The sequence below is a fragment of the Chamaea fasciata genome, unplaced genomic scaffold, assembly GCF_029207755.1.
Source record: "Chamaea fasciata isolate MVZ Bird 193981 ecotype frontalis unplaced genomic scaffold, bChaFas1.0.hap1 SCAF_1, whole genome shotgun sequence".
Taxonomy (NCBI): Eukaryota; Metazoa; Chordata; class Aves; order Passeriformes; family Sylviidae; genus Chamaea; species Chamaea fasciata.
In genome coordinates, this window is record NW_027094086.1 from 60,010,650 (window position 1) to 60,022,047 (window position 11,398).

At 40.8% G+C, this 11,398-nt stretch overlaps 1 protein-coding gene across 1 annotated transcript; it reads left to right on the top strand.

Annotated features, from left to right (window-relative positions):
• The first annotated feature begins 375 nt into the window (after window positions 1-375).
• On the top strand, window positions 376-10,127 carry GALR1 (galanin receptor 1). The gene is made up of 3 exons (XM_066184578.1): window positions 376-1,272; window positions 7,362-7,427; window positions 9,600-10,127. Exons 1-3 carry the CDS (start codon window positions 571-573, stop codon window positions 9,915-9,917), a joined length of 1,086 nt encoding a protein of 361 aa, XP_066040675.1. The 5' UTR covers window positions 376-570; the 3' UTR covers window positions 9,918-10,127.
• The last annotated feature ends 1,271 nt before the right edge of the window (window positions 10,128-11,398 follow it).

Below are 11,398 nucleotides of genomic sequence, written 5' to 3' on the forward strand. Positions count from 1 at the left end.
GCGAGTTCATTTAAGCCCGGCTCGACCAGCCGAGCGCCGCCTTGCCCTGCTGAGAGACGCGGCTCCCGAGCCTCCCTCGGAGCGGAGGCGCCCAGCGGAGAGAAGTTCTCTGGGACGAGGACCAGGATTCCAGCTGCCGCCCTGGGAGGCGGGCGGGGGCACCTGCAAGCTGAAGGGAGGGAAGAAAAGGCGGGGGCAAATAAAGAGGGCAAGGAAACCCCACCTCCCCTTTCTCCGGGGAGCCGTTCCCGGGGAGCTCAGTCTGCCGGAGCAGCGCGGGAGGCGCGGAGGCTCCGCGGGCCGGGCGGGCGCGGCCGGAGCGCCTCGCCGGCGGCGGGGGCGCGGGGCTCCGGGGCCGAGGCGGGCGGAGCGCTGCTGCGGAGGGCGGCGGGCCGCCGCGCCGCCTCCGCTCCCGGCGGCGCAAGCTGCGCCCAGCGCGGCGGCACCTCCGCCCTTCCCTCCCCGCCGCCCGGTGCTGGTGGGGCGGCTGCCCCGGGCTCGCCGCGGTGCCGGGAAGCGGAGGCTCCGCGTTCCGCCCGCGGAAACTTTGCCCGGCGCGCAAGGGGAAGGATGGAGCCGGGAGAGCCCGCGGCGGCGCCCCTCAACCTGTCCCGAGCCGCGGCAGAGACGCCCCGCGGGGAGTTCAACCTGTCCGGACTGCCGGAGGCCGAGGGGAAGCCCCTCTTCGGCATCGGTATCGAGAACTTCATCACCCTGATCGTCTTCGGTTTAATCTTCACCCTGGGGGTGCTGGGCAACACCCTGGTGATCACGGTGCTGGCGAGGAGCAAGCCAGGCAAGCGCCGAAGCACCACCAACATCTTCATCCTCAATCTGAGCATCGCCGACCTGGCCTATCTGCTCTTCTGCATCCCCTTCCAGTCTACGGTCTACGTGCTCCCCACCTGGGTGCTGGGAGCCTTCATCTGCAAGTTCATCCACTACTTCTTCACCATCTCCATGCTGGTGAGCATCTTCACGCTCTCGGCCATGTCAGTGGACCGGTACGTGGCCATTGTGCACTCCCGACGCTCCTCAGCCTTGCGCGTTCCCCGCAACGCAATGTTGGGCGTGGGGCTCATCTGGGCACTCTCCTTCGCCATGGCTTCGCCTGTGGCTCACCACCAGCGCATCTTCCACCGCGAGACCAGCAATCAGACCTTCTGCTGGGAGTTCTGGCCCAACCCACGCCACAAGAAGGTCTACGTGATTTGCACATTCATCTTCGGGTACCTGCTCCCACTGCTGCTCATCTCCTTCTGCTATGCCAAGGTGGGGCAAATGTAAAAGGTTGCGGGGGAACACAGTGGTGGAAAAGGTGTCTGTGAGCCGTAGAGCCGTTTCTGGGCATGTGGAGGGACTTGGCACTGTTGGGAGAAAAAGGAGCAGGGGTGAGTTTGTGCCACAAAGGGAGAGGGCGGGTTTTATAGCTGAGGGATGTCTGAGGGGGGACAATGCATGTTCAGTGTCACAGAGAGGTCAGAACAGGGTTTGCATGGGGTGAGTGGGGAGGTGTTCTGGCCATTTTTGGAGTCTCTCTGCCAGGTTTCCGTGTTGCAGAATGCTAAGAAGCCCCAGTGCTCTGCTGCTTTCTCTGTCAACATAACTCCTAATTTCTTGCAGTGCTCTGTAAGGAGTTTGACTCAATAAAGTACAACAAAGCAACAAGTTGTACAGGCTTCAGATGAAGCATTGTGGTTCTTGAAAATGTGCAGTGCACTTGAAAGTGACAAAAATTATGTTTGGTGTTAAGAGTAAAATGTGCATCATGCTGCCTGGTCCCTGTGGTGCTATGTCTTGACCCAGTTGAAGCTGGTGAGAGTTACCTCTGACTTCAGCAAAGGCAGGTGGTTCTAGGGAGCAGGGCATGAGAACCCAGGTAGGAAAAAGGAATAATTAAGGGCTCCTGAATATGGGTATTTAAGGACTTTTCTGCTTAAGCAAAGTGTCACATTTTTCTGGAGTAATAATTGCAGCCTTCAGCATATGATCCTCTGCTGGCTGCTGAACAGGATCTGGAGCACCAGTTGCTACCTGCTGAGTTAGGCAGAGATCCTACTCTTTCTGTGCCAGCTGCCTTCAGTTGCAGGATTTCTCCTTTGGCAGTGATTTACGTTTGAGAGGATAGGACTACTCTTGCAAATAAGGACTGCTTAAGTCAGTTCTTCAGCTGGCAAGTTCAATAGATGTACCTGAAGTATTCGGTTTGAACAAGTAATTTTATGTTGTGCTCAGTTTTATATGTATTACATCTGCTTAATTGTGATGTGCAAATAGAAGCTATAATGTTGTCCTACTCTGATGAAACCGAGGCATGTAAAACACAAAGGACAATTCTAAACGGCTGTTCATAGTGGAACAAATTCAACCTGGCAAATGAAGAAGGAACTCAAGTTTTCATACATAAACTGAATCCTGCTTTCCCTGAATGATATTCAGGGAATATTCACTGATATTTCATCTACTGTGAATAGATCTAATATGACTGAGCTATAGTGATAGATCATCAGCTTGAAGAAAGTATTACACATTGCAGGGAGAATGTTACTGAATGTGTGCACAGGGGGCTTTCAGTTACTAATTCTTCCATTTTTCAAAGCCAATGCATCTTCAGTTCCAGCATAAATTACTGGCCTTCAAAGTCTAATTATATGAGAGAAGATTAAAAAGAAATCTTTCAAAATTAGCATATTCCTGAACAGTGTAGACATGAGAAAATAAAATATGCTTAACCAAAATATATGCATGGTAAATAAAACCCACTCAGTTTTACCAAACATAAAAGCACCTCTACATAAATAAATCTCTCAATATTAGTATTAATATGTAGCTTAAAAAAAAAAAAAAAAAAAAAAAAAAAAGACAACAAACAACCCCTCCAAGCCACCAAAAGCAACTCGATGTGAAAAATATGCCCAGGAACAAGTTAGTAAAATCAAGGCCACTTGAAATTACAATAAAATCATGTGCTTAAACTATTGCCAGGCTACGGTCTCACCCTGGCTTTGTGATGTGTTTTGAGCCTGAAAGTGTGATCCTGCTTGCCACGGTGTCAGGCTGGAGGAGCTAACCTGAAGGGGTGAGTTTTAGAAGCTATCTAGGAGATAGCTGGTATAGCCATCAGTTTACCAGCTGAAGGGTGCCGTGACTTGTACAGAGCTCTCGAAAGTGTTTGTACCCTGCAGCTGAAGACTCACTGCTGCCCTCTTTAGGAGCCACTGACAAACCTCCAACAGCAATATTTTGGGATGGGGAGAGCCTTCTCTTCTCAGGCCGAGCAATCCCAACTTTCTCAGCCTGTCTTCGTAGGAGACATTGATCTCTGCATTAGTTTCTTGGGGACTTAACTGGTTTTCATGAACTGTGGATCAGCGAGATAATGCAATCTTCTGCTATGGTAAATTCTCTATTTGAATATATTGCCTTTTCCATACTCCTTTAAGGCAATTCTGTTTCTTTCATAAACAAATTGCAATTGAACTTTCAGTTTTGAAAGTCTCATTTTTTAAGCACTCTAATAGGGAGCCAAGTTCTTTCTCTCTCACTCTTATTTATAGCATATTAGCAGAGATTTATATTTTTCCCATGGATAACAAAGCTGTTACAATGTACAGAAGTGCTAAAGTAGTGCCAGGTATTTGGAAGCAGTGTCTTCCTAAAATATCTCATGTGATGTATGCTCTTCAGGAAGAGATTTCTGAGATCATGCTCTGTCTTGTGTGTACAGCTGCCTCTTTTCTCTCTGCCAGAAGTAACATTGGTTCAGTTTCAACGCAAATTTTTGATAGAGAAGTGAAAATATCAGAATTATGGATACTTCCCTAGTTTTTTGAAAACAGCAGACAATGAAGAAGATTGAGAGTCTCCCTTATTCTCTCTCTTTTAAGGAGTCACTTTGCAATCCACTGTTAAGCACCAGACAATCCATAAGGGAAGAGGTATTACCACCTTACAGAAAGACACATCTTTTTGGGAACACAGTAAAAAAGTCACAAATCCATAGGAAACCAGCTTTTGTTGCCTCAAAACTACTCATGAAAGAAGCTTACTACGTCAGAGGGAGGAGCAGTGATTATGTAGTGATCAGCTGAGTCTCAGCACTGCATACTTACAGACACCTTGTGTTCTGACTCTTTTATTGCTTATCATTTTACTTGCTACATTTTTGTAATACTGATTTTTTGTATGTGTTTCATAACAGTGCTACAATATTTGCTCACTAATGTGTCCTTAAAGGGTAGAGTGATAAATGATTCCCAGTCAGCTTCTAACAGTAAACATCTGCCAGAGTTCAGCTTCTAACAGTTAACATCTGCCAGAGTTGTGCAATGTTACAACTAATTTTGGGTACCTCCATTTTTCAAGGATTCACTCCTTGAAAGTCAGGCCTCTTTCAATCAAACCTTTAGGTTGGACACCTATAATTATTAGCAAACATTTCCTTTTATAGATGTGTAATGTTAAAAGCTTTCTTTAAAACAAACATGTCTTGCCTCAAGAATGTTTCCATTATTATCTATCATTCTGAACATTCTGAATTCATGTCGTGTATGATTTACAGACTTGCTTTAAACTAAGCCATAAAAAGTAACAGCCTCAACATAAAATACAAGCTTATCTGGCTTTGGATATTTTATCCTAAATTTTGCTGAGCAGGAAGGGGAAAACTTTATTAAACTTCACTGAAAGAGAAAAATAAAAAGTATGACATATTAGTCACACATTCTTAATTGAAAGAGGGTGAAGGATCTCGTGACAATAGAAGTAGCAGCATTACTTTAAAACATGGATTGCAGGCAATGGCGCTTGAATTTCAATCAGGTTCATACTACAAACATGGTTCAGAATGTAATACTTACATTATCTGTGAAACAAGCAGTTCATTCTTACTAGACAGTGACCTTGTGCAGGCTTTCCTTCTGCATGATTTTCAGGCCTTCCGAATGTCATGAGTGGTTGTGGTGATATGGTCTGGACCAGATTAGATCCTACAAGTATCCTTACAGTCTCTTACACAATGACATAATTTTCTTACCACAGCACTCCATCCTCATCTCCAGAAAAGAGGGAGGCTGATCTCTGAACAGCAGGTACATGAAAACTGGAGTTGAAAATATTGCATCTTATGAGTCCTGGTTGGGACCTATTTTTTAGCAAGCTGAGTATTTCATTCCATGAGTTAAAAATGCACACATAAATATATTAGTGGATATTTTGAAATAATTTCTTAAGAGGAATAGCCTGAGACAAATTGAGAGGCTCATTGTAGAATTATTGTTCGTTTAAGGCTGTTAGAGGAACACTTGATTATTCATTGGCCCAGAGGAGAGGTGATTTGAACAGGGTAGTGGGGAGATTGTCTTTGATTTGCCTTGCAGTGTTTGTGCATAAACATGGCTCTTTTTTAATACTCTGTGGCATTCTGTGTAGATCTTTGGTAGTTCCACTGTGTTGATAAGTAATTGCATTTCGCCTATTTCTCTTGCTGCTACTTTTCATGTCATCTGGTACAATACTATGAGGAGTCAATATGTTTTATCTGCAAATACTTATTTTATGAAATGTGGATGTAATCTGAAAGAGGGGAAGATGAGAAGGTTCATCTGAAGGTTATAATCTAAATTGACAACAAAACCCTCCACCACCACCTCCCAACCCCTCAAGTATCCAATTTACCTGTTTTGTCTCCTGCATCTTTCTTTGAACTGGAGAGCGATACAATGCAAAACTTTGGGCTAAAAGTTTCAGAAGAGAAGAAAAATATGTTTGTAACTTTAAAAAATATTTTGCAGTTCTGATCTCTGGGAAGAGCTTATCTGACTTTAATTTTGGGCTCTGAGGGAGTATCACGGAACAGTGCAGTCATCACTGGGTGGCACATGGTGGGATTTGCAAAGGCTCAGTAGAAACAGCCCATCACAGTAAGTTTTGTGAAGGGGACATGATAGATGAAGCAGCAGTGATGGGATATGAACTTAATTGCATTCCTCCTATGCCCTTTGTTTTCATTTTATGTTTTTCACTGATGAACTCGGCAATTCAGCTGGTCTGTACAGGGTGATGGGTGGTGAATAAAAGGTCTGTGGGCCAGACTGTCATCTCCCTGTTCCTCTGCTGGGATTCTGTCCTTTCCTTTGGCTCTGTGTCATACTGAAGAAGAAAGAAATGAAGTCAAAATGGGACTTTCTCAGGGAAAGCCCATTTATTTTTCTCCTGTTTTTTCTTAGCTCGGGTTAGCCCCCATAAGTGGCCTGGATAGTGTTTCCAAACAGGAAGTGCATGCAGGGTGAGTCCCATGGTAGTACACAGACAGGCACAAATGAACTGCACGTACAATATTAAGTGGTAATAAGTAATTACTTATTTTTATTGTTGTTGGTGGTTTTCTGGTAGCTAAGAGCAGATACCTAAAAAAGGAAGTCTGCTGATGTGCTCTAGATATTCAGAAATACCATCTTACTTCTTTTAATTCAATATGTATGTCTATAAAACTCAAATGCCAGGGTGGGATCAAGTCTCTAGATCATCTTGACTGATGTCTGTCCTGTTAGTGGTTAGCTGTTCACCCCAGAGAACACAGAGAAAATGTCCCCAGATGATATGAAAGAATCTGAATTTGGACCCTTTTCCCCACCTGAAGATCTCTATACATCCTTGATCCAAAACGTTATGTGTAAATGATTATGTTAAAATTTGGACCCTGCTCTTGGACGATGAGCCTTTTTGTGACGTATTTTTAAAATTTGCTTGTGAAATACACATGGTGAGTATCATGACATTGTTGTTAAAGGTCATGCCTCGTGTCATGCCTCGTGTGTCATGCCTCATTTTGCTACAAATTATTTTTGAAAGCCTAAGCTTCTTTCAAAGATTAAATAGTGCCAGCATCTTGATTATATTAATCAAGCATCCCTCTGAAGGAGGAAAATTATGCAGGTGACTCAGAAAAGCTCTGACTTAAAACATACACTTCTCTTATGTTACACACATGAAAGGTCATTCTAAACCAACAGTCTTTGACTTTTTAAGGAAGAAGAGAGATTGCTAATTCTGTGTACAAAATAGGTTTCTGTCTGTTTCCTTGTTAACTTGTGATATGTATTTGTTATGTAGTACATCTGAATATTTTGACAAGAATTCAGTTGTGGTCTGCATCGTATTTGTTGGTTCACACAGACTCCCATATGAAACTCTTTCGGTTTTCCTACTGTGCGTGTTTGAAATGTGTAAGCTTCAGTGATGTTTATTAGTGAATCATGCAGTACTGGAGAGCACAAGAATACTCTGAGGTACATGGGTTGGAATTTTGTTTGAATAGAAATTGGGGAAATAGATAAAGAGATGCAAATTAATCTTTTCAGGTTCTTAATCATCTGCATAAGAAGTTGAGAAACATGTCAAAGAAGTCAGAAGCATCCAAGAAAAAGGTATGTTGCATTCACTATTAATACTCATTTGTGTGTATTTTGGTTTTATGGCTAATGAAATTTGGTACTTGTTCCTAAAGATGTAACAGAGAGAAGAAAATATGATTAAGTATTTAATGAAATATTCAGTGTCCCTCTGAACTTAGCAGATTGGAATCTTTTCTGATCGAAGTTTTCCATCACATTGCATCAAGCCATTACCTGAGATCCTGATATTTGGAACTTCAGAGCAATGTAAGCATAGGGAGACACCCTCTCATTTGTGTTAAATTTTTTTCTCTTCTTTTCTCACAGGCATTTTCCCCTGACTTGTAAATCATGGGGGTTTAAAATTTTTTAACTAACTGATTTTGAATTGTTTCAGTGAATAATTCCTAGGTTGCATGAAGAACCTTTAAAATGAGATTTACTGTGCTTCCCAATAGGAGTCTAGTAAGAGACTTTTAATGATTCTCCAATTCTCATACTGATTTTCCACACAATGTTTTCTTCTCTTACATTCAAGACATAAGTTATGTTCTGGATACAAATAGAATAATGAAAGGTCTTTAAAGAAGAATATAAGCTTCAAGATTTAGAACAATATTTGAAATATGCATTTAAACAGAGAATTTTTCAGTTAGTATAATGTGATTGTGATTTTTGAGCAGATTTGACCACAGTGATCATTTCACTAAGTTCGCATTTTATGGATGTGGAGGAAAAACCCCTTAAGCTGTAGCTCTTCATTTGATCTGATCACTGCTTTCATTTGGTCATGGAGAGGGCCTGCAGTGTTAATGAGATATACATGGACTCAACAGGGAATAAGTACTCTCTTATTTATGCATTCTCTATTTTTTTCAAAAGTATCCTACTCAATAGATTTTGATTCCTAGAATTAAAAGCGTTATGGCCCTTACTCAATAAAATACTTAACATACATACTTTCGCATTTAATGTTGTCAAGACCAAAGGTATAGTTTTCAAAGACATTTTGTACATTGCCATTTCTCATCTAAATTATTCTCAAACTGGAAATATAGCTGCATTTCCTCTTACCACTAACTCTCAGAAAATTGCAGATCTGACTAGGAGTTAACTTTCATAGCTTCAGGATAAAGCATTACAGATACGATCAAGACTGCTTGAATGTATCAGGGTTGAGTAGCCAAAGAGGAAAAAAACCCAAAGAGCTGTCCAGAACTTTTTTTTGCCTTAAAAAATGAGTTTTTAAACCTAAGGCCAAACTCATGTTTTTCAAAGCAGCCCTGTCTTTATTAGTGTGTTAGTGCTCTCTCTGATTACCATATCTTTCTTCTTTTCCTTCTACTAGTCTGTGAAGAATGCATTTCAGGTGTAATTATACATTTTTAGCTCCATTCAAACTAGTGAACTTTAATTTCCAGATCGGTTTTGATAATGTGCAATCACCAGAAATTTCAAGCCCTTAATTCTTTTTTTCACCAGTTGTATCCTAGAATGTTTTTTGTTTTATGACTCTCCCTGTGGAAATTCTGTGTTTAAAAGAGATACTTTCAAAAAGCTTACTTTAGTAAGCATTTGAGCAAGCTCTATGCTGTTCCACCAGCTGCCTTCGTGTATAATACATCTTTCTTGAAATTTTCATCAGAAATTCTTGTGCAGTGTACTGAAGTACTAGTAATCATTAGATTACTAATTTAGTAATCTTTAGTAATCTAAATATTATTAAATATTACTAAATAGTACTAAATATCGCTATATTATATACTAATATTACTAAAATATTAGTAATCATTAGATCTGGATGAGATTTCCAAAGACCCCTGTTGTCATTATTTCACAACAGGCTCAGGTCCACTTCAGAAAAGGCTAAACTTTTGTGTAGGGAGTTAGGAGCATCATTCTTTACCTTTGAGGAAAGTTGTGCATTTGCTATTTACTATGACACTTTCTAAGGCTGGGGTTCTCCTTGCAGTAGTTCACTATGCGAAATAAAGCCATATAGGTAATGGGGTGAAATCAGTAACAAATATTGCTGTATGTTCCCTCTCAGTGTAGTTTTTGTTGTGGGGTTTTTTGGTGGGTTTTTTTGTTTGTTTGTTTGTTTTTGTTTTTGTTTTTTTCCTCTAAATAGTAGTTTTGAAGTAGATTTAAAGCTGATTCTTTGAGTGCTCATCAGACATATGTGTTTTCCTTTCCTTGTCTCAGACAGCACAGACTGTGTTGGTCGTGGTAGTGGTTTTTGGCATCTCTTGGCTGCCTCATCATGTGATCCATCTCTGGGCTGAATTTGGAGTTTTCCCACTGACTCAAGCCTCCTTTCTCTTCAGGGTAACTGCACACTGCCTGGCTTACAGCAATTCTTCTGTGAACCCAATCATATATGCATTTCTATCTGAAAATTTTAGGAAGGCCTACAAACAAGTCTTCAAATGCCAGATTGGTAATGAGTCGCTTCTGAATGATGCTAAGGAAAATAAAAGTCGGATAGATACACCACCCTCTACCAATTGTACCCACGTGTGAATGTTGGCTCTTCCTTTATGTAAACTAAACACCAAGAAAAAAAAAGCACAATGAGGTTTGTCCTGGGTTTATCTTGGTAAAGCTAGTTGCTATTTAATGTACTGGAGTTGCATTGTAACCAAAGTTTGTGAAACTTGTATGAAAGAAACCTGAGCTGATCCTTTGCATCTTAGATAGCTTTGTCAAATAAACATCTTGAACTCTCATAGATATTTGAGAAAAATTCTTGAGATGATTTGTCTGTATTCTTACTAAGCATACAAAGGTATAAGAAGATGTTGATGTGGCAGGTAACTTTCTGACATCTTACTCCATGAAAGTGAAAAATGGATAAATTTTCTGTCCTACAGATAATAAATGCTGGACTACTATGATTTCAAAGAAGAAAGCTTTTGTTCTCTCTTCAGATTGTTTTGACAATGCCTTTTTCTGTTTAAACATGGGCTCTGATTTTGAGTTGGAATAAGTTGTGTACACCTTGTGTACACCTTTGGAGAGGAAATGCTATTTCTATCTCCTTAGCTATTGTTAATGTGTCTTACTGAACAAGGGTGGATTGGTTTTCCACTTCATACAGCTGCCTAACTGTATACACAAAAATTTTGTGTACACTAAATAGGGTTTTTTAATGGCCTGTATGTAATTGTAGCAAAATGAGGATTTGTGTCTATCTGAGGGAGGCTTTTCTTCATGTGCTGCCCGTGTACGTGTATGTTTCCTTAATTTCATGGGCTTTGAGATGGAAATACAGTTTTAAATATGCAATGTATGCATATGTTTTAAAATATTATGTTTCATAAAGAAGCTCCACACGATGCTTAAGGGTTTAAAGGTAGTATTCTGTTAAAAGTTGTAGGTGGAGCTTGATATCATTTAGTTTTAAACTGGAAATATAAAGATGGCTGCATTTAAATTAATGCAAAGTACGTAAGGTAAATGGTACAATTCTGCAAATTCTTAAATAAAGTGATAGTTTCTGCAGTTTTATAAATTTACTGAAAATGTCTTTAGGTGGTAAACCACAAAAGAAATAATGGAAAAACATTCCTTTAAAAACATTCTTTTAGCTGGAGTAAGACATGATTTTACCTTTTTTTAATTAATGACCCATAGACTCATAGAGCAAATCAAATTAAAGAAACCTCTGGACATCCTCTCAAGGCAGGGATACCCTCAGAGTTGTATCACTTCCTTGTCTAGGCAAAATCTGAAAATTTCTAAGGATGGCAGTTCAACAATATTTTTGGAGCAACCTGTGCTAGTGCCTAATCACCCTCCCTAAAACATTTTTCCTTATCCAAAGCTGGGATTTCCCTTGATGTATCTTGTGACCATTGCTTTCTGCCTTTTCATGGTGTACTGAAGTCTTCTCTCTAACTGACCAATGTATAATTTTAAGATGGCCATTGAATTTCCCCTCAGCCTTCTCTTCTGAAACCAGGTGCTGCTCTCAGCCTCTCCTCAGATCCCTGGCTGGGTCA